The 21619-nt window shown below is 36.6% G+C and overlaps 1 protein-coding gene across 2 annotated transcripts; it reads right to left on the reverse strand.

The window, feature by feature from the left end:
* Window positions 1-404: 404 nt before the first annotated feature.
* Window positions 405-20254, reverse strand: prdm1b (PR domain containing 1b, with ZNF domain). Of its 2 annotated transcripts, XM_033975882.2 has the most exons (6): window positions 20069-20254; window positions 13715-13834; window positions 8165-8405; window positions 3854-4746; window positions 2992-3120; window positions 1292-2159 (listed from the first exon to the last, which is right to left on the reverse strand). In XM_033975882.2, the coding sequence occupies exons 1-6, from the start codon at window positions 20237-20239 to the stop codon at window positions 1590-1592; spliced, it is 2124 nt and encodes a 707-aa protein (XP_033831773.1). In that variant the 5' UTR covers window positions 20240-20254; the 3' UTR covers window positions 1292-1589. The 2 variants fall into 2 exon arrangements, with proteins under 2 accessions (XP_033831774.1, XP_033831773.1); XM_033975883.2 differs by lacking the exons at window positions 13715-13834; window positions 20069-20254 and adding an exon at window positions 8975-9061 and having other exon boundaries at window positions 405-2159.
* Between the last annotated feature and the right edge of the window lie 1365 nt (window positions 20255-21619).

The following is a 21619-nucleotide window of genomic DNA, read 5'->3' on the forward strand; positions in this document are numbered from 1 at the left end:
GCTGATTTGTGTTGTTAAACAAGTCCCTCTCAAATAGCATTACAGTCACAAGCTAGCTAGCATTAGCCAACAGTCACTCCCACATTTTTGTTGAAACTCCTAAACAGGATCATGAACACTCGGATTGATGACAGGCTCCTATAATTGTGCTCTTTGAATCATTTTTGTATTTTTTTCTTGAGACAATCTTGAAAAAAATATGTCCCTGTTTGCTAATGTGTGCATTGTGTCACCATGGTAACTGCTGAACATTCCACCATAGAGATACATGTAAGTATTGGTTAAATATGATTGGCCTAGAGAATATTGTGATGTGAAAAATCAGACCAAAGCAGTCACCAATATTATAGAAACCGTATCTTTATTAATATGCTACATCAAATATAAAAGTATAGTGAAAATATCTCTCACATATAAACAATCTCAACAATCTCAAAAAATAAACTACAATGACAAAAAAAAGGACAAACAACATTGAAAAATCTACAAAACTGTAAATCAAAAGTCTTCAAAATGGCTCCCATTATTTCCTGAGAGCTAGTTGCTATTAGCATGTATATGAAATTATGCTAACAAGAAGCTAGAAAGATGTAATGCAGCTTTAGTTTGGTTAAGCTAAAGTTTAATAAATACAAAGTAAAAAATGAAAGGAAAACATAGAAGTTGTCAGTGCATATCTCATCAAGTGGGTGAGCTGTGATTTTGAATAGAAATAAATTAAAATAGAATGAAAATTTGGGGTTGATTTTGAGTAGAATTTCACTCATTTGAAAAAAAATATAAATATGTGTTTTGTTTTCTTTCAACATTTTTTTTTCATAATCTGACTTGTTCCATTGGTGAAAATCTAGAGAAAAATCCATAATTCAATTTCAAGTTAACACATTTAAGGTCATTAATTCTATGTAATACTTGTAGAAATGGCCAAAAACATAAATTACATTCATTCCATATGTGACCGTTATAAACATTCACGTGTTATTCACGCACTCAATTCGATTTGGCAAATGCTGCAGTGAAATTCTGTTTTGTTCGTTTTTTTTTTTAATAAATAAATAAAATACAGTATATTTTAAATATCATTTTTCAAACACCATAAAGACAAAATACAAACAGTACACTACCAGATGGTCCTGAGTTCAACAAAATAATAATAAACAAACTAAACTACATAATGCAAAAGATGAATTAATAATAATAATATAAAAATAATAAATTAAAGCACAAAAAGCAAACACTACCTGAGTTACATTACAATTCACAGTTTTGGATATTTTTGTTGTTCAATTTTGGTTAAAAGTAAAAAAAAAAAAAATATTGGCCAAGACCATCAACTATGGACTATAGAGAATGATGGACAGGTGCCAATCACAATTTGTTCTTGAAACCAGTTGTCAATCTGATGCCTAGTTGTAATGTTGTGTTTTTGTGTATCTATATTAATAATGCTAAGTCTATGGCCTATACTTTGGAACGCTCTTGTTTTGGTTAACTTGACTTGTGTTCCTTCATCGGAAACCACTTCATATTTGGCGACAGTTTGTTAGCAACAAATGCTAGCAACAAGTCCATTAGCAATGCTACATTTTTCATTGTGCTTCAGTCTTTACAACAGTTGGCCTTTTATGGAGGTGCACGACGCTAGCCCGCTCCTGATAGCCCATTATAGGTGTGTGGTGTGATGACGCTACAACGGACTGCCCCATTGGCGAATTCAGCACAGATGCTAACGTTTTCATTAGCATCGTAGCCTCTTTCTGGTCTTCCTTGCCCTCCCCTTCTAGCGTACGAGCTAACCATCTTTCCACAGCCTCCTCCACTTGTGGCGCGGTTGCTGTTTCGGTTAGCGTGTCGGCTTCCTGGCTAGCGTCGAACCGTTCTACCATCTCCTTCACACTAACGTTAACCGGAGCGTTTGAGCTAGCCGGACAGCAGCTGCGTTGGTGGATTTTGAGGGAGAAGCGATGGAAAAATGCAATGGCGCAGATCTGGCAGCGGTAAGGGCGATCTCTGCCACTGTGGAGGCGTCGGTGGAGTTTCAGGTGGATGTATTGAGTGAATTTGGTGTTGCACAGTTTGCATTGGTATGGTTTTTCTCCAGAATGCAGACGTAGGTGGGTTTTTAAGTTGCTGGTGCTGCTAAAACGCTTATGGCAAACCTGAAACAGACAAAACAAAACTAGAGTTAGCAACTTCCACAATGATTTAGCAATTAGCATTAATATTTAGCTAGCCCCTTTTACATACTACTTTGAATGCAAAAATGTGCAAGGAGCAGCTTAGTTAAGTTAGTAGAGGCCTTTCTGAATACCAACAGATCTAAACCAGGTCTATAACAGGACTAAAAAAGAGGTCTTAAATAGGACTAATCCATGGCGTAAGCAGTTGGAAGAAAGATGTAAAAAATCACTCCCCAAAACTGCAAAACTCTCCAAGATTAACCAGAAGGAGTCAGCGAACCACAGTTTGAGAAACACTGATGACATACTGAACCATGGAATTAAAGTACACTCACTCAAACAAAATACTTTTCTGTATGAGCTCAAATCAAAACAAATAGGAGTGAGTAGTTTCGTGACTTTCAAACGGCAATGTCATCTTGTAACAAAGCCCGTATTAGTTTAGCTTTAAGGAGCTATTGATAGAACTGGGAGGTACCTGTTCTTACACCTATGTGTGTCACACGCGCTAAAAAAAACAAAGACTTCTATAGTTTTGTTATGGGAAAACAGGCGGGTCAATAGTCGGTAAGTCTGATTCAACTTAGACTAAGAATAAAGTTATTTTGGGTGTTCCTTCTGGCTTTCTCTTCTGTCTCTGCTCTTTCTCCATATACTTACTCTCGCTCCCTCCTCTGCACCATGTACTCGCTGTCCTGTGTACCATCACTGTTCATCCCTTCTAAGTATAAGTCCAAACTACAACTACAAACTCTCAATCTGAAAACTTATGTATGGCAACTACTACTACTACTACTCCGACAGTACATACCTGGCATTCATGTGGTTTTTCCCCTGTATGGACCAGATGATGTTTTTGGAGGTGGGCGAGTTGAGTGAAGCTCTTTTTACATAAGTTACATTGGAAAGGTCGTTCCCCACTGTGCACTCTGAGATGGACCTGAAAAATATAAAATTATTTGTTTAATTTTGGTAGTTTTCATCAAACATCAACATATGAAACTGGCGTGTAGTGTTTAACTGATTAAACAGGGGAAATCTGAGGTTAATATGTTGATTTTGAGATGTAGTCAGATAAATATAACATGTTGTCACTAATACAAGTGATCAGGGTCAATATTTATAGTCTTTGTACGAACTAAACCAGGTCTAACCCAGGACTAAACCAGGACTAAAGCAACTGTGATGGATACTGTACTGACCAATGGAGATCAGGACTTAACAAAACCTGCTTGAAACCAGGACAAAACCAAGTACTAACCCAAGTCTAAACCAGGTCTAACCAGGACTAAAGCAACTGACCAATGAAGATTAGGATGTTACAAAACCTGTTTGAAACCAACAGTAAACCAAGTCTTCCCCAGGACTAAACCAGGACTGAACCAGGTCTAACCGAGGACTAACCCAAGATTAAATCAGGATTAAACCAGGAGTAAACCAAGACTAAACCAGGTCTAACCCAGGTCTAAAGCATCTCTAACAGATACTGACGTCAGCATGATCACAGTTGGTCAAACTTGCTCAAATCCTTATTAATTTGTCTTCTTACTAAGAATTTGACTTTGAGAATAAAATGTTCTCTTGTTAGCTAACATAACCCACACACTAACCAGATTTTTTTTTGCATAATCAGTACATTTCACAAACTTCAATTAAAATAGTTTCGTCTTTACCTTGAGATTGGACAGCTGCCCGAAAGTCTTCATGCAGACGTTACATTCATATTTGATTTTCCCGTTTTGTTTTTTAAGAGGGTACGGCAGCGATCGATGCCCAGGTCCGTTCCTCGGTCCTGGGTTAGATTTGGCAGACGCTAGGCTCAAATTCATCGCTTCTTCACAATTCATGGAAGCCTGCTCTGGAGACTGGATGTGCTGTGAGTTTGATTTGGGGATTGGCGACAACTCCGGGGTCGCTGGTGCACCTCTAGGGGGCGACACGTTTGCCGTCAGCTCTTTCAACCCTCCTTGCGGCGAGGACGAATATGGCATTGTGACCAAATTGGGTGTGGCAATCGGCGGGTACGGTAGCCCATCTGTGCCTAAATAGTTGCCGTATCGTAGAGGGGTTCTTGAAGGTAGCATCCCAGGGAAAGGAGGGGAGTAAGAAGGTAGAAGTAGGCGTTGGTAGTGGGGGCCATATGGAGGAAGTAGATGGTAAGCTGGCTGCAGAGGTCTTGACTGCGGATAAATGGGATATGAATTGACCAGTCCCTCTCTGTGTCCGTAGAGTCCGTGCAGATGTAGGGGGAAGGTTCTTGGCGGGATTGGAGTGCTGTCTGTTAAGTATTGTTGATTCAAAACATGGCCGGGGTCTTGTTGTTCTCGTTTGGGGGGTGGTATGACCTCTCGTTCCTCGTCCCTCTCTTCTCTCTCCTCCTTTTTGCTGAAGTCCATCACTTGATCGTCAGGAGTGTCCGGAGGAGTGTCCCGTTCTAAGATTTCAACGTCGATTTTCTCCTCTTCGAATTCTTCCTTGAGCTGGTCTTTGGTTTGGTCCTGGGGCCACACTCTTTGAGGTAGGTACTGTTTGGTATTTTCTGGTTCGATGTCTTCATCAGTGCATTCTGCAAAACAAAAACATTAAAATTAAGTAAATGAACATTGTAAAAAGCTAAAAATGTATATTGTGTAACTTGAGTAAATGGCTTAACTGCATAATTTTTTGCCAACATTCCTTTCTTAACAATCAAAACAAAACTCCGCTTCGGTTGTGAAAAGTGCTTATAAACCCATTGTGGTGAGTAATTAGGATGTTCTGAATGCATAAGGTCAGTGAGGAATAACTTTGGACCTCTGCAAACTGTTAAACTGAACTAGTTCTGTTTTTCACTTTTTTAACACATTATTTTGACTTATAATCAAGGTACAACTCTTTACTTATCAAACGTCAAAAGAGGTTAACAAGAATTCTCAATATAATATCGTCTACAGTGACATAAACTAACATAAAAGCTGTTTTAAATTGATCTAAAACCTGGAACTTACTTTTGTTTTATTTAGTCATTTCATCTCTATAAATGTACTAAGATGCTAATGCTAATACAACGTTGTTACTTAAAACGATGTCATCATGCAGCTCTAAATAATCAGTTAAGCAGAATATGGACAGTGATGAACTACTCCTCAAACTTTCTGCTGGGACAAGCATGAGTAGACATTTTTAGTTTCACGTTGTCATTCAAAAACCTCCGCCTCCTCCTCCTACGGACCACACTCCCTCTGATGGTAAATGACGGTATTACTTTCGTTTGGATCTTATTACATCAGATTTTTCAATTACGGTAACAGTTAAAGCATATGGTATTGTTGTAATGAGGCGCGTGGGAGTTAGCTCTGATACCAGCAGTTGTTCATCACTCAATTTCACTTCTGTTTTCGTGGTTTTTTTTCATGAAGCTCAGTTCAATGTATTTCTAGGTAACTTATTTTTCTCACTGTTTGTGCGTCAGCGGGTCTGAAAACGCACTGTGGTGGACAGTGGGATAGCTACATGTACAGGTGGCGTCACCTGCTTGTCTCCATGGAGATGGATGGTTTGCATATTTCCATAGAAACAAGCAGGTGGAAGACATATTACCTGAAAAGTTACATAGTGCTGCTTTAAAATGTGCAAGTGTAGGTCGGATTCTCAAACTGGAATTTAAGCTTAGTCAGAAGTATTTGGACTAGTAAGTATGTTTTTAAGGTACACTCAGAAAAAAAAAAAAAAACAAAAAAAAAACAATAACTAAAATTAAGTTAACAAAATAAATAAAAAAAGAATACATTAAAAATAATAATAAAAAACATAAAATACAAAAAAATACAAAAATAATAAAAATATATAAAATGTATAAAAAATATAAAATAAAAAAATATATAATTCATTTGTGATATTCAGTAATTTCCCATAGAGATTTGGTGTGTTTTTTTTCTTACGCATTTAATTACATATTAAATGCGTTATTGTTTTGCAGCATGTCTATAAATAAATGTGTATTATTATTCCAGTAAAAGTGTTTGTTGTCATGTTTCCTGATTCTCTGAACTACACAAAGGCGTCTGGAACATGTCCGGACTTGTGTTTTAATTAGTCTAAAACCTGCAGAGTAACGCCATCTTCAAACCTAAAGATTCCTCTCACTGGTGAATCATGACCTTTAAATGCGTCACATGGGAATGATGGGAATGACAACGCAGTAACTACTTCAAATGCTTAGTCATAGAAGTACTTTGACCGGCAGGTTTCCCCCATCCCTCAGTTTAAACAGTATCGATGAGTGAGACTGAGACGTCAAAGTAAGAGCAAAAAATGACAGGTAATGTTGAAAGAACTGTGGTAGTAGTAGTAGTAGTAGTAGTAGTAGTAGTAGTAGTAGTAGTAGTAGTAGTAGTAGCATATAGCGCTTTGTCAACTTTAATTTCAGTTTTAACTTTGAATATATGACCTAAAATATAACTCAAATAAAGATTGATAGAACAGATGTTGTGATAGTGAAGGTTTCTATTTCTACATCAGATGCCCTTCCGCTCACATTTAGCTACATTAACGACTGCATTAGTGGCTGTATCTGTGAAGCGTCTTGCTCAATGACACAATAATACTACGGTTAGGCTATGGGGTTAGGCTAGAACCAGTTACCCTTCAGTTGACGGGCAAACTCTTAACCCACTGCACCACTGTTGCTCCAAATCATTATTTATAAGTATACAGCTTAGAAAATGTACAGTGTTAGAAAAGATTTTAAATGTTGTGTTAATTTGACTAGCTAAATATATAATAGCTACAATAGTTGCTGTACATGATAAGAGTTTTATAGGTTTTATCATGTTGGCTGCTGATAACACAACATAGGAACAAATACTGTGTTCATAATTCCACAGATAAACATTATCAAACATGACACACGACTAACTCAGAAAATATCAAACTGAAATAATGACTTGAGCATGGCGATCTTTGGCCTCTTTATGAATGTGTTTAGTGCCTGGTTGGAGCTGGTGGTGGTGGAGCACAGCTGTTAGGAGTGTGACTCAAACAAAGATAAAGCAGACGGAAATGCAAGTAAAAGTACAGTGCTGCCATTAAGGTGTGAGTCAGTCTATAAATAGGTTAGACTGGTTCCAAGCTGCTCGTAAAAAAAGTCAATAATGTATTTTTATTATGCTGTATTTAATTTTATTTCATATCATTTAGATTACAATTTTTTTAAGATTTTTTTTTTTTTTTTTGTTTTTTTTTTGAGCTGTTCCAACTGAAGAATCTCCAACTATATCTCAACACAATGCTATGATTTTCTGCCTACCTACATAGTTCTGATTTAGACTTGGTTTAGTCCTGGTTTAGTCCTGGTTTAGTCCTGGTTTAGTCCTGTTTTAGTCCTGGTTTAGTCCTGGTTTAGTCCTGTTTTAGTCCTGGTTTAGTCCAAGTTCAGACCTTAATTATACTGATCAAAGATAAAATAATATAAAACATAATACATTTATTTATGTCGTTTTCATTTCACAAACAGCTCCATAATAGTCAGTTAAGAATTGCAAAGAAGACAAGAGTTGGTGGTTTGATCCCTGCTCCTACTTTGTACATACTGCTGTTGTGTCGTTGGGCAAGACACTTCACCCACCTTGCCTGTAGTGTCTCAGCAGAAGTTAAAACAAAAAAAAAAAACTATTCAGGGGTGCCCACTTCCTGTTATTTGAATCAATTTTGAAGATTGTGAAGATGTTCATCGCTATGGCAACAACTTTATATAGTTCTGAAACCCACAGGTATAAAAACGAGGGAAGTGTTTCAATCTTTAGACACATTAGTAGAGGAAAACTTCATCTCTATGTAATTACAGTGATTGGCAATCGATGCAAGGGCTCATTAGGACGGTTGCCATAGCGATTAACAATTTAAACCCAAATATTATGTTAGAAAGGGGGAAAAGTCCTCAAAATGTCACATGTAAAGAAGCTATGAAACCCATGAATATATGTATAGATAAGGTCAGGACTCACTGTTTTTGGGGTCTTGCTGGCCTCCGCACAGGCGTTGGGAAAACTCGGGGCTGTACCACACGAGCAGTTCCTGGTTGGGTTCTAGGGGGCGCAGTGTGTAGAAGAACACGTCACGTCCGTTTTGACAGGCGACGAGGTTCTGCTCCGAACCGGATCGAGCCGGATTTACGAAACGCATCCAGTTACTCCTCTGGACATCGTAACCATCGATGAAGTGCTGCAGCTGCCCCCCACTGTAGATCTGTACAGAGGAATGGAAAGGTTAGGACAAAAATACATATGTAATAAAATAAAATGGTTTGATTGAAAAAAAAAATGGAAAAAAAAATTCAGAAGTGCAAAATTATTTTAAATTTTTTCTAAGGAGATTAATACATGTTTTGCTATAAATGCTCTCAAGGCACTTTTGGAATTTACTGAATATACAAATATATGTATTAACCAAAAAGTGATTTAGATTTAGCTCAAATGGGAGATAATAAACATAATATTGCAGAAATATCAAACTGAGAAGTAAATGATTTTTAAAAACAGACCACTCTTCCCCCTGATCACTGTTGGCTACAAGTTCAGAAAGCATAATAAAAATCAAGTTAACAATAATAATAATAATAATAATAATAATAAAATGTAATAAATTACTTTTACAGGCTTGCAATGTTATGAAAAATACGTAATATCTAGAAATGTAGTTTTTAACAGTATTCTATAAAATGACATAAAAAAATAAAAAAAACTGAAAATTTGAAATATAAAATCTTGCTTGAAAAATTAAAGTCCTTAAAATCCATTGTAAGTCCATGTAGTCACCTCTGCCATGTACAATCCTCTGGTTTACTCCTCTCTGTTTCTCTGTTTCTCTTTCTCTTCTGTTCTGTTGATCCTTGTGTCAGTGCAGTGTGTTGTGAGGTGCAGCGTGTGTTGTCATGTTGTATTTGAGTAGTCTGAAAAGGGGCGGGCCAAAGTTTTACAACAGCTCTGTAGGCCCCTCCCCCTTCTTCCTCAAAGTGAGCACAACTGAGCAACCAAATATCACATTACATCATACAAACTCTTTAGATATGCTGGAAAATGTTTTTTTTATGACGTAATAATTTATTTTTGACTATATTATTATTATTGTTATTATTATTATTATTATTATTATTATTATTATTATTATTATTATTATTATTATTATTATTATTATTATTATTATTATTATTATTATTATTATTATTTGTTGTTGTTGTTGTTGTTGTTGTTGTTGTTGTTTGTTTATTTATTGTAATTACATAAATATGGCTGTTTATAATAATGTACATAAGCAGACTTTTTGAATATACCTCATCTTAAGCCAACTGCTGCTCGTCTCCATGGAGATGTCATTGCTATGCCTGGAATGTTCCACAGGATGACATTAAACTTATTTATTTCGCCTTAATTCAAATACTGATTTTGTTTGAATCAAAAGTACCTTGAAAAACATGTGTTCTTAGGTGTAAGCTGGGTTCAATCTGATTTGTAACTTGGCATGGTAGTATTATCCATGGATATAGATACATTTAACTTTAATGCCACACTGTGGAAAATTACAGGAATATTACATCTTTGTGACCACAGCAGAAAAGTTACACAATGCACCTTTATATCACCAAAAATGCTTTCTGCTCTTGCCATTTAACATGATTCAAATGTACACTCTGAAACTCCACAAACACATTTTTACTGTGAAAAAGACCCAAACTATACCATATTGATTTCATTTTGATTTTTTATTTACTTCACAGCCCTAAGAGTGATTTTATACATGTATTTTCCCATGAACTTGAATAGCCTCACACCTACAGTAATACCCCATAACCCTCTTTTGTTTCAGTTCTGCTCAGTTCAGCCTGGAGCGGTTCTGTGGGCACCCAGTGAATTCCCAAAGTGGGATTTTTCCCTTCCTTCCGGTTCCTTTGAATTTCCTGTAATCTGTGGTTCAAAGCGACCGTGTGATTGGCGTAATAGTGAAAGTGCGACTACACTTGGATTACATGGCAGTAGAGCAGTGACGTGCTTTTGGCTCATGTCCAATTTCAAAGGTGTGTGAGCATGGACACGTTCCAAACTGAGTCATCGTCACATTTGTGTACGGCAGTTGAATTTTAACAATAAACTATGGAAACTGATCAGCTTTCACATGCATCCTGGTTCAGACCTGGTTTGGTCCTGGTTTAATCCTTGTATAGTCCAGGTTTAGACCTCTTCCAGGAATATTACTGTGTTAATGAGCCATGATCTTTACATGGCAGTTTAACTTTCACAAACTATGGACGATTATCTTTATCCTAATCTTATAAAATGGGTTCATACATGTTCTGGTTTAGTCCTGGTTTAGTCCTAGTTTAGTCCTGGTTTAGTCCTGGTTTAGTCCTAGTTTAGTCCTGGTTTAGTCCTGGCTTAGTCCTGGTTTAGTCCCACTTTAGACACATTATTTATGTGGCATAATTAACAATGTCTCTCTGTAGTAGTAGTAGTAGTTGCAGTAGTAGTAGTAGTATTTTGGTTTAAATGCATTTACTTATAGACCTTAGTTATATAATTTGTTTAAATGTATTTTCTTCTTATTTTGAGGGATATTATCTGACAAGAATAACATTTAAAGTGGCATTTTAGCTTTCATATAAAAGCAGACACCTTATGACACTGTCGTATTTGAGCAGATGTTGTCTCCGTCTATCGTATCAAGCAGCTCTTGAAAAATAAGTCTACTGTGTGCTGTTTGAATATAATTATTAAGCATTTAATTGTCTAAAGATCAGAAAGTGCGATTCCCAGAACACATAAGGTAAGTGAGGAATAACTCTGGACCACTGCGTTTGAAAACTACTTCTGTTTTTAAAATGATAAAAACCATGTACAGAGCATTTAATACATGAAAATAACATTAAAATAAGGCATAAATATCTATATAAAGACCTCCTGACTTCGAATTCTTGACAATTGACCAGTTGAAACTACTATTTTGCATTAGACTTGATTGTAGGAGGTGTATTTCCCGGAGGTCTTCACAATACACAGTTCAGAGAATGACCTTTACATCACCACACTTCAAATCCGGGAACAGGCTTTTTACATTTTAGTCACATTTTAGTCACATGAAACCAAAGATTTGCTTACAATCCTTGACACAGCAAACCAGTCGCAACGTAATATGGACTTAAACAGGATGCCCTTCCATGTCGCACGTTACTATCGCTGGGTAATAGGGGTTTAAGAGTCTCTGAGGATTGAACTGGTGACCCTCTACACAGAAGGCGTCGCTTACAGACTGTACCACTGTCACATTTTGAGAAGCAGCTGTAAGTATATTTTTGTATATTGATCATTTTGAGGGTCCACCACCTGCTCGTTTCCATGGAGATGTTAATGCTTGGACTAGAATGTTCATTAAACTTCTCAAACTCCAAGAAGAAAAGCAAATGACAGGTCAGATCTGCGCAGAGGCAAGACCGCTCAGTGTAAGAATGCATATTTATAAGTGTACTTTTGAATAATAAAAATACGTACATTTAAAAGCGCTGTACCTGATTTTTAGTTAAAACAGAACTAGTTCATTTTAAACAGTTTGATGTGGTCCATAGTTTTCCCTCACTTACCTTATGCATTCTGAACATCCTAATTACTCACCATGATGAGTTTACAGGCACTTTTCACAACTTTCAGATACCATAACAGCTGCTTTTGCAATACAACTGTACTGGGGCAAACCAAATATTACTTTAGTACATGAGAAAGACTCGGAAGATCCCTTTAATGCCATTCTTTGGAACTTTGGAACATGTTTTTAAACTATTGGGAAGAAAGTTGCCACGTACTTGAGTGGGAAACACATGTAATTAAAATGGCACAGACAGGAGTGACCTCATAGGCACAGGCCAGCACATACCAGACTGAAAACTCCAAGTAAAACTATTGTGTTCGTCTCCAGTGGGATTAATACTGCAGTTTAGAGTCATACAGGTTCTCCTTGAGATGAATGACATGGAAACAATGGAGTTTTCCTTTGTGCGTGTGGCTACAGAAAAAATGTGAAGGTCAGTCAAGTACTAGTATTAGTATTAGTAATAGTAGTAGTAGTAACAGCACTAGTTATAGTAGTTACAGCTGTAGGGTAAGTAATATTAATAGTAGTAGTAAATAACATGGAGGTCAGTCAAGTACCAATAGTAGTATTAGTGGCAGTAGCAATAGTAGTAGTTGTAGAAGTAGAAATAGCAGTAGTTGTAGAAGTAGTAGTAATAGCACTACTTATAGTAGTTGCAACTGTAGTGTAAGTAATATTAATAATAGTAGTAATAGTAGTAGTAATAGTAGTAGCTGATCTACAATTTTCTTTTATCTTACTTCAAGTTATGCTGTACAATATGACACAGTATTAAAGGTGCACTATGGAATTTTTCTGGTGGATGGTCTGCCAGTTACCACAGAGACGACCATCTGTAGCAGTAGTAGAATTAGCATTAGTAGTATCTGTGTCACACATCCTCGTCTGCATATTACAGTTGAACAATGGATGTTTCCTGGTTGCGTTTGCGTCGGCTTCCGTCTGTTGAAGTTGTGACGATTGTGTGAGAGTGAATCTGCACTTCCCCAAAAATAAAAAAAATAAAACATTTGAGCAAAAGCCCTCTTCTCAGTGTGAACCAGCCCATTTCTTCAGTGACGCACTGCAGACGTGTTTGTAGTTTTTCAATAAAGGAAGTCGTGTACGCATGCCACTTCCCATGAGCCAATGCAGTTATAAGGTCAACATATGGAGGTTTTTAAATACAAATCAGAGGGGAAAAAAACTGGCTCTTATTGTTATGAAACTTCTGCAAAGCCTTACTGGCATCATGTGGAACTACAGGAAACTCCAAGTAGACTCATCTCTCAGAATGCAAATCCACTCTTTAAAGGGGCATTGTGGAACTTTTCTTTTGTTTGAGTTAACTAACCATCTGTTTGTTCCCGTGGAAAGGTTATTGATTTGCTAGGAATGTCCCACAGTATGGCATTAAACCTATCTACATAAAACAAGCAGATTACGCTACCAAGCCAAATTACAAATCAGATCTGTGCAGAGGTGACCCAGCTCATAGTAAGAATGTATGATTTTCAATGTATCGTTCAGTAATAAAAACTGACATAATGGATAAAAATCTATAGGAAGCATAATGCCATACTGTGGAACATTTCGGGGCACAGCTATAATATCTCCATGGAAACAGGTTATATGCCCCCCTCACTACCTCCATCAGAAAAGAAAAGACCTGATTTTTATCATCTCAAAAACTTTGCACATCTTTCAGAGTTCAGAGTTTTGTCTTCAGGGTAATGCTAACAACAACAACAACAACAACTAGCATGCTAACAGTGCACCAGCATTACTTCCTGGTTTGTGGATGGTAAAAACGCTTTATAATTAAATGACCCTAAGATCTACTTTGGCAATATGTCTGTACTTTATTTAATTAAAAGTAAATGTAAGTCTAATTTTCATGTTGGATTGAAGTTGAGTTAATATGTGTGATCTGTACGTACCCTCCAGAAGTACTTGCGGTTGGCGTGCTTTGGGACAGTGTCTTTGGTGTAGATTTGCCCCTGCAGAGGTCCGAACCGTGTGCCCATAGGAATGTACTCTTTACTGAACACACCTGTCACCTGTAACACACAAGAGGAGGGGAGTATGTGGTCACGTTTTTATATCAAGACACTCAGAGCACTTTAGATCAAGGAACAACTCGCCCATTCACTCATATATTACTACTGAAGCCATAGCTGCCCTGGGACAGACTGACAGAAGCGAGACTGCTAATCTACATCATCGGTAGTAGAAGTAGTTTCATAAAATGTCACAGTACTATCTAAGTTACCTCCTGTTCAGACCCTTGCTGTATCTCTAGCATCTATTTAAAGCAGCTATGAAGGAGCTGAGCGTAATCTGATGTTTACGTTTTGCTCCTTGGCATCGTCCCACTGACCCAGACGAACTCAGGATGCGGTTGACCCAGTTTCTAAAAACAGCTAATCCAAATCTATACTTTCTCTGCCCTACTCCACTGACATCTGACCTCCCAGACTATCCCCATCGCACACCTGAGCCGACAAAAACAAGGAAATATAAATAATTCTACGTGAAACTGAGCGTGATTGTAAAAATATAAGGTTAGACAAGACAAGAGAACCTTTATTTGAACTAAACGCAACCAATATCCATGGGTGTTAGAATGATCAAAAGTTCGGCCCGTTTTCATAGCAATTAACATGTTTAGAATGGCAAAAATTCTTCCGGGAAAACCTAAAACGTGCACAAACTGCAAATAAATGTAAACTGCCTCTTGGAGAAACATTAACATTTTAAAATCAACTTTAAAAACATTCCTATGGCTAAACTATACACAATTATAATATACACACTTTTTTTTTTTCATTTTAATGTAATTTATATATTTTATTTTATTTATATGTTTATCTACATTTTATATAAGTAAGTTACAGTCTCAGTATATAGATTATAGTGGGTTGGATAAGGTCCATTAATCAAGTGTAGTAGTTTGGCAGTTTCGATGGAAAGTAGGAACATTTCACAACCTACGCCTGTTACGCCACTGGCAGACAAGTTCTTGGGGAAAAAAATGAAAGTTAAAAAAATAAATAAACACATCACAGAATGACAGGACAGAGGCGTGATGTTGAAATAAAGTCATACCTGATAGTAGCATGTATTTATGAAATCTTGTGACATAAAGCCTGGATGGATATACTGACAGCTGCCTCATATTTAAAATGACTACCTGCACAATTCCGAGGAACAGACAGCCCAAAACTTCCTGTTTTTTTGTACAACGAAATTTTCAAATACAAGTGTAGTCATGCCGTTTGAATGTCACACTCACTCGCCCACTGCACCTGAGCGTAAATGTACAGGATGTGAGACAAGTCTGAGTCAAACCTGAGGAAATATACACTGAAAATTACATTGTTTCTTAAAGATGCAAGAAAAGACAGGATTCAATGTATATCACAATAATTATGGTTACTACTACTACTACTACTACTACTACTCCTACTGCTGCTGCTACTACTACTACTACTACTACTACTATACAGCTGATACTACTGCTATGACTACTACTTATATTTTATTATTTTTTCATCTGTATAACTCTGTAGGCTACTTCTGTTCCAATATAATCATTAGTAAAAGTACTAGTAGCAGTAATAGTAGTAGTAGTAGTAGTAGTAGTAGTAGTAGTAGTAGTAGTAGTAGTAGTAGTAGTAGTAGTAGTAGTAATACTCTTACTGTGCTGTTGCCATTTAAATATACTAACCGTACATTTGGGAGAGTTGAAATTAAAATTGTAGTAATTTTCATTCAACTGTATTTTATATTTATATGACTATTTATGTTTTTATTTGCTTGTATTGTGGTTTAAATGTCTTTTTTATTCTGTAAAGCACTTTGAATAACTCTGTGTACAAACCCTGCTGTACAGTACAACACTTATGGGGAGTAGCTAAAACGTATATTGTTTCAGATGTGGATTTCTGTTGATATAAAGTGAGTCACTGGTCCAGTCACTAACTGAAATAATCAACTTCAACATTTGTGAATTTACCATTTTGGAAATGTCTTAAAGTACAATGTAATCCACTACAATGTATCGCGCCCCCCACCTGGGAGTATGTCATCATTTCAATCTAGAATATAAAAACAGTAATAACTATGTGTTTAGCCAAGTGCAGCACCTGAATGGAAACAATAGACTGTGAAAGTGAATGTGGTCTGCGCTGGGGCAAAAACAGAGGTTGGGTCAAATATACCAAAGCTATGTGTAACTGAAGCGTTGTGCGCAGCAGCCGTGGGCCCTGAGATTTTTTTATGTTTCATCGACAGAGCGTAAATAATAAATGCTGCTTAAACGGTTTATTATAGGGGTTAATAGAGAGGAGGGGGGTACAAGGGTGGGGTAAAGGGGTAAATGGGTAAACGGGTGGGGGCATAAGGAAAAACTAGGTAAATGAGCGTTCCTTTGTGGAGCTGCCCCACTGCACATGCTAGTCAAACTTAATCAAACTGAAATATAAGTAGAAGTATGACACAGAGTAGCAGTAGTAGTAGTAGTAGTAGTAATAGTAAGCTTTAACATTTTTTTGTAATAGTTAACTCTTTTAAATGAAGTGCAATGAAGTACTTTGCACATTTGAATTTGAATATGTAAGTTAAAGTATGAAACTACAACTAGTAGTATTAATAGTAGTAGCAATAGTAGTGGTTGCAGTAGTATTAACCGTAGTACTGACAATATTTGTTATAAATCTCAGAAAAGCATCTTAATGAAGAATGATGTCTCATTCTTTCCATTCAATTTTTGCATTTCGATCAAGTCAAACTCAATGTATGTGAAGCCATAACTGAATAGTAATTGAAGTAAAAGTATTAGCACTGGTACTGTATCTCACAACAAGAAATAAAAAAACTATCCTGGCATGGCATCAGTAATCAGAAAGAAGTAGTGTTTGTAGCAGTATTTGTAGTAGTACTAGTAGATTCTGTACTAATACTGTATCATTTGCCTGAAACCTGATGCCTTCTGTTTGCCTCTTTGACGAAAGTTAATCTGAGGGTACAAGCCTAAATCCTCCCACACACTCCTTACACAATATGTCCCTCTTTGCTTACCATATTAACTCCACCCCAATGCTCCTATCTAGCCATGTGGCCCCCTCTTCTGGCACCCGTTACTAATGCCCCATCTGCCACGTGCCCCTGACGCCCCCTCTGCCCCTTCTGCCCCTTCTGCCCCCGCTATACCCTTGCCTTACTTGCCATGCTTTAAGGTAGAAATGCCATGAAAATTATGTTAAAGTAATGTACAATTCAATTTTAATCCTCCAGCTAGGTACTCTACTTCTCCTGCCCAGTGTTTTTTTGAACTAGTTATTCAAGTTTAGTTCTGGTTTTGATGGGGTGGGCAGCCAAAAATCCTGGCCTAGTCTTGGTTTAGTCCTGACTTTGACCTAACTTAACCTTAAATTTGGTGACTTGACTAGCCTAGAGAATGCCAACAATTTGCACTTAAATTCACTTGTCTTGGTTTGGTCCCAGTTTAGTTGTGTTGTAGACCTGGTTTAGTTCTCTTCTTGTCCTGCTTTGGTCCAGGTCTAGTTCTGGTTTTGATGCAGTATGTGGTATGTAGCCAAATCTACTTTAGTCTCAAGTTTGGGGACATGCTAGAAAATGCAACAAATCACTCTTTAATTCAGTGAAAATATGAAATGGTAACAGGCCTAACATTGAACCTTGTTGCACACCTACATATAAATAATGAGAGACATCTTGGTAATACTTTATATATCAGTGAATTCCCAGTTTCTGTTCACAGAGATTGACATTTTTAGATTGAAACTATTCAAACCAAATTACTGGAAAACAAAGCAAAGCAAATTGTGGTCATGCACGGCAGATTACAGTAACACAACGCTGCTCTAATGAGCCCTGTGCATTCAAACCAGTACTTTTTTCGGATGTCATTTTCATTTTGCAATCGCAAACACAAAATAGAGAAAGGAAAGCCAAGTTGCCGTCAGTGATGCAGAGAAAGAGGGACTACGACCAAACTAAAAATGAGGAAGTGCAGTTGAAAGTGTCATCCGTCAAAAGAAAAGAGGAAGATTTAACTGAAGTGAACCGCACAAGCATCAAAGACGACAACAAGTGAGTGTGACATCGTTCCTGGTTCCTCATTTTAAAAACTGCTCAATATGTGCACGAAACATTACTTGTTGCTATCCGGCTGAAAATAAATAAATAAATAAATCATGTAATATAATAAAATGTAATAAAATAAAATGTATTTTCTCTGTTGTAATCGGTCTACATTTTCAATTAGACTTTTTCTTATGTAAAACAAATACCTACAGCCTTTACTATTATATTGTGGAGGTAGAGTTTTATATGAATATCTGCTTAAGGAACAAATGTCATTGCTTTACACTAACTGCTCTTACACACAGTACTACTTAATACATCAATCAAGTCTTTTAATTTTTGTCCTTTAAATTTACCGCCCTGCTTGTTGTAAATATCAGTACATTATAGTTTTATCTCATTACATAGGTATTCTCAAACAATGCAAACCTTTTCAATTTCACTATCATTTAAACCCAATACAGTTTCGGTTTAGACATGGAGGAAATGTATTGTTCTTCCAGTGTGAGAATGACTAACATGACTAACCGTGCATCCAGTTACACACAGCAGCAGAATGATTTTTCTAATGATTCTTCAAATGAATTCAAGTGATTAAACATAGACCCAAATTAAGACGCAGATTATGCAACTTAAATACATATAAAAGCCTTTTTTTATTGATGCTCATTGAGTCATTGAGGTATTTTATTTTAATTAATTTTTTTTATCATTCCAGTAAATATTCATTTGAGACTGACACATGTTTTTTTTCCAAGAACTGATGGAACTTACTGGGAATTAAATTAACAAAGCCTATGTTTGTTACTACAACTACCCAAGTTCCTATCAGCTTAAGAAATATACTGATTTTGGACGTTATTTAAAAAACAAATATCATTTATCCAAAGATTTAGACAGAGAAAAGTGTGCAAAATAATTCAGCTAACTGCATCTAACTCAAATATGATTAAAGCAACAATTTTTCATCATTTTGGAGTAATACAACTTGATGTGAGTGATATGTGTGTGTATGATTTAAACAGGGAACACTGTATATGGAAATCAGTAATATAATTGGTAAAATGGTAAATAGTCACATTTTTACATAGCGCTACTGTCGCCCCATGTACAAAGAATTAAACTGATTTTGGATATTCAGGGATAAATATTGTTTATACGTATTATTTATAGATAGGGATTGTGAAATTGTGATTGTGTATGGAATTTTAACCAATGTCCTAGTTTGATCTGCAGTAGCCAAAAAGGATTTTAATGGACTAAACTGCCATCGTAAAGTTGTTATTAGATTTAAAACAGCCCCTAATGACCTTCAGATGTGTGTCTGTATTAATGTACTTAAATGGAGGAGGGCCAAAGCAGCTGAAATCCAACAGTCAGCTATTCCTTTGTTTGAGGCACCCCCCAGTGATGCAGATGGTCCAACAGAAAGTTATGCAACTTATGCAATTTAAATATTCACTTGAATTACAGTGAGTAAAACATGTGTGAGTAAGCATAGCAATGTGACTCACTGCCAACATACTGCCAACACACTGATCTGAATACAACTTTAGTGAGACAGTTTTAGCAAGAAAAGCACAAAGCACAAATCGTAGTCACAGCTTTATAAAACAGAAGCCAGTGGGGGTTTCAACTGAACAATTAAACATCATAGCAGAGACAATTTTGGGGGTTAATACAACTTTGATGTATTGATTTTAAGCCAGACTAAGCCAAAAAGTTCTCAAAAACTTCATATGCTATGTATTACGGTAATCATATTTTCTTGTAAATTTGGTAGAACCTCCACTTTTTATTGACGTTTTTATTGAATGAACATTTACAAACATATGCATATTCATTTTTTATGTCAACAATATGATCTAAAACAACAGTGTCTCCTTACTTAAATAAATTTGCCCTAGAAGTCCTGAGACTGCAGTAACAATGTGAATTATGGGAGAACAGTAAACGATTTTTCCTTTCAAAGATTTGCAAACGTTTACTATAGAAAATTTCACTGAATTTAGATTATTTTGTATAAATTTCAATGCGTTTATCTTTAGTTTTTTAAGTAACGAGTATCAAAATCAATACGTCTCCAATGCGTTGTAGTAGTAAGGAAAAAGTCAGCCATGCCATTACAAAAACATGAATTTTACCAACTTGAGTTTGATTTGAACGTGTAAACTGCCTCTTACCTCGTTGTCGTCTCCGTACTGAAAGGTGAGGTTTCTGGGTATGGACGTCATGGCTTTGGGGAGGCTGAAATTCGGCTCTGAGTTTTGGTCTGGGACAATGTAGGTGCAGTTCTGAGCGAAATCCATCTCGCTCCAGCTGCTGATGTCTGTGGCACCGCTCTCCATCTTCATCTTTGCAGGAATATTTCAGGAGATAAATCAAGAAGTCTGGACTTTGGTTGTGTTTGGGTCTCGGTTTGGTTTGTAGACACTTTGGTAGAGACACTTTGGTTGAAAAGGGTTAGGTCCCTCAAGTCTTAGGTTTTTGCTGATTAAAGCTCAAAATCTGAAAATGAGAAGGAAGACCATGTACATTGAGATTGTCTGCTGTTGTATTTTTGTGCAGTGTTTCTCAGACTTTCTCATTAAAGGTTTGTTGGGGTTCTCCCAGTCATTCAACACACCTGCCTTTACAGTGATCCACAGACTCTCCTGCTCCTTTTCCTACACAATAAATAATATATATATATATATATATATATATATATATATATATATATATATATATATATATATATATATATATATATATACATACACATACATATACACATATATATACACACACACACACACACAAGAATATTGCAGTCATTTTTAAACTCCTTGCAGTCACTGGTACAGATCTTTATCACTTTTGGGCTTCCTTCCTCATTCACTTGAAATCAATTTTCTGCAGAAGTGTTCATTTGTTTGTTTACATTTAAAACAAAATACCAGAAACTTCATCAAATAAAATGATAAAACATCACTTACTTACTGTTCACATTCATTCAGCTGTAGGCTCCATGTTTGTCTCGTTCATCCTTTTGTCTTCCTCCTTCATAAAAATACATCCAGTTTTCTTCTGTTTTGTTTTTCCTTCCTATGCTCCCACTTTGCTTCTGAACTATCTCGAAAGCGCGTGGCGTTTATAGCTTACCGACTCAACCAATCGCAGGCCTCGTTTTCACTCACGTGGCGCTAACCTATCTGGCTAGCGCTTCTTCTAGGACAACAACACACTGATGTGCACTTGAGACCCTAATATCTGTTTTGTGTGTGTTTAAATGAATGAATAAAGGGTGGGCAGATGGCCGGCCTGATGCCACATAGAAAACATACACTCCAATACACTTTTGCTTGGTTGGGCACTTAACGAGCAATCTGGTGCTTCTATCTTCTTGACCTACATCTTTACCCATAAAACCCCTTAAGACCCCCCCCCCCCCCCCCCCCATCCTCCAGCATGGACATAACACACAACGACACTGTTGTGTTTTTTTTTTTCTTTCTTGGAGATACTTATATCACCAGTCAAGTTTGGACACACACTCATTCAATACTTTTTTCCCGTTTATTATTACTTGTATTCACAGAAGACATCAAATATCACATATATGAAGCAAGAAATGTGGAATTAAGTAATTAAGTAGCAAAAAGTAAAAAAAAACAAAAACAAAAAAAAACCCCAACTCTAATATTTTAGATTCAAATCCACAAAATGACCACCCTTAGCTTTGTCAAAAAATA

The sequence above is a fragment of the Periophthalmus magnuspinnatus genome, chromosome 11, assembly GCF_009829125.3.
Source record: "Periophthalmus magnuspinnatus isolate fPerMag1 chromosome 11, fPerMag1.2.pri, whole genome shotgun sequence".
In the NCBI taxonomy this organism is placed as follows: Eukaryota; Metazoa; Chordata; class Actinopteri; order Gobiiformes; family Gobiidae; genus Periophthalmus; species Periophthalmus magnuspinnatus.

Coding starts and splice junctions, on each gene's coding strand:
- prdm1b (XM_033975882.2), bottom strand. CDS start 20,239: ATGAAGATGGAGAGCGGTGCCACAGACATCAGCAGCTGGAGCGAGATG. Junction 8,406..13,714: donor ACCGCAAGTACTTCTGGAGG/GTACGTACAGAT, acceptor TCCTCTGTACAG/ATCTACAGTGGGGGGCAGCT. Junction 4,747..8,164: donor CCAGCAAGACCCCAAAAACA/GTGAGTCCTGAC, acceptor TTTGTTTTGCAG/AATGCACTGATGAAGACATC.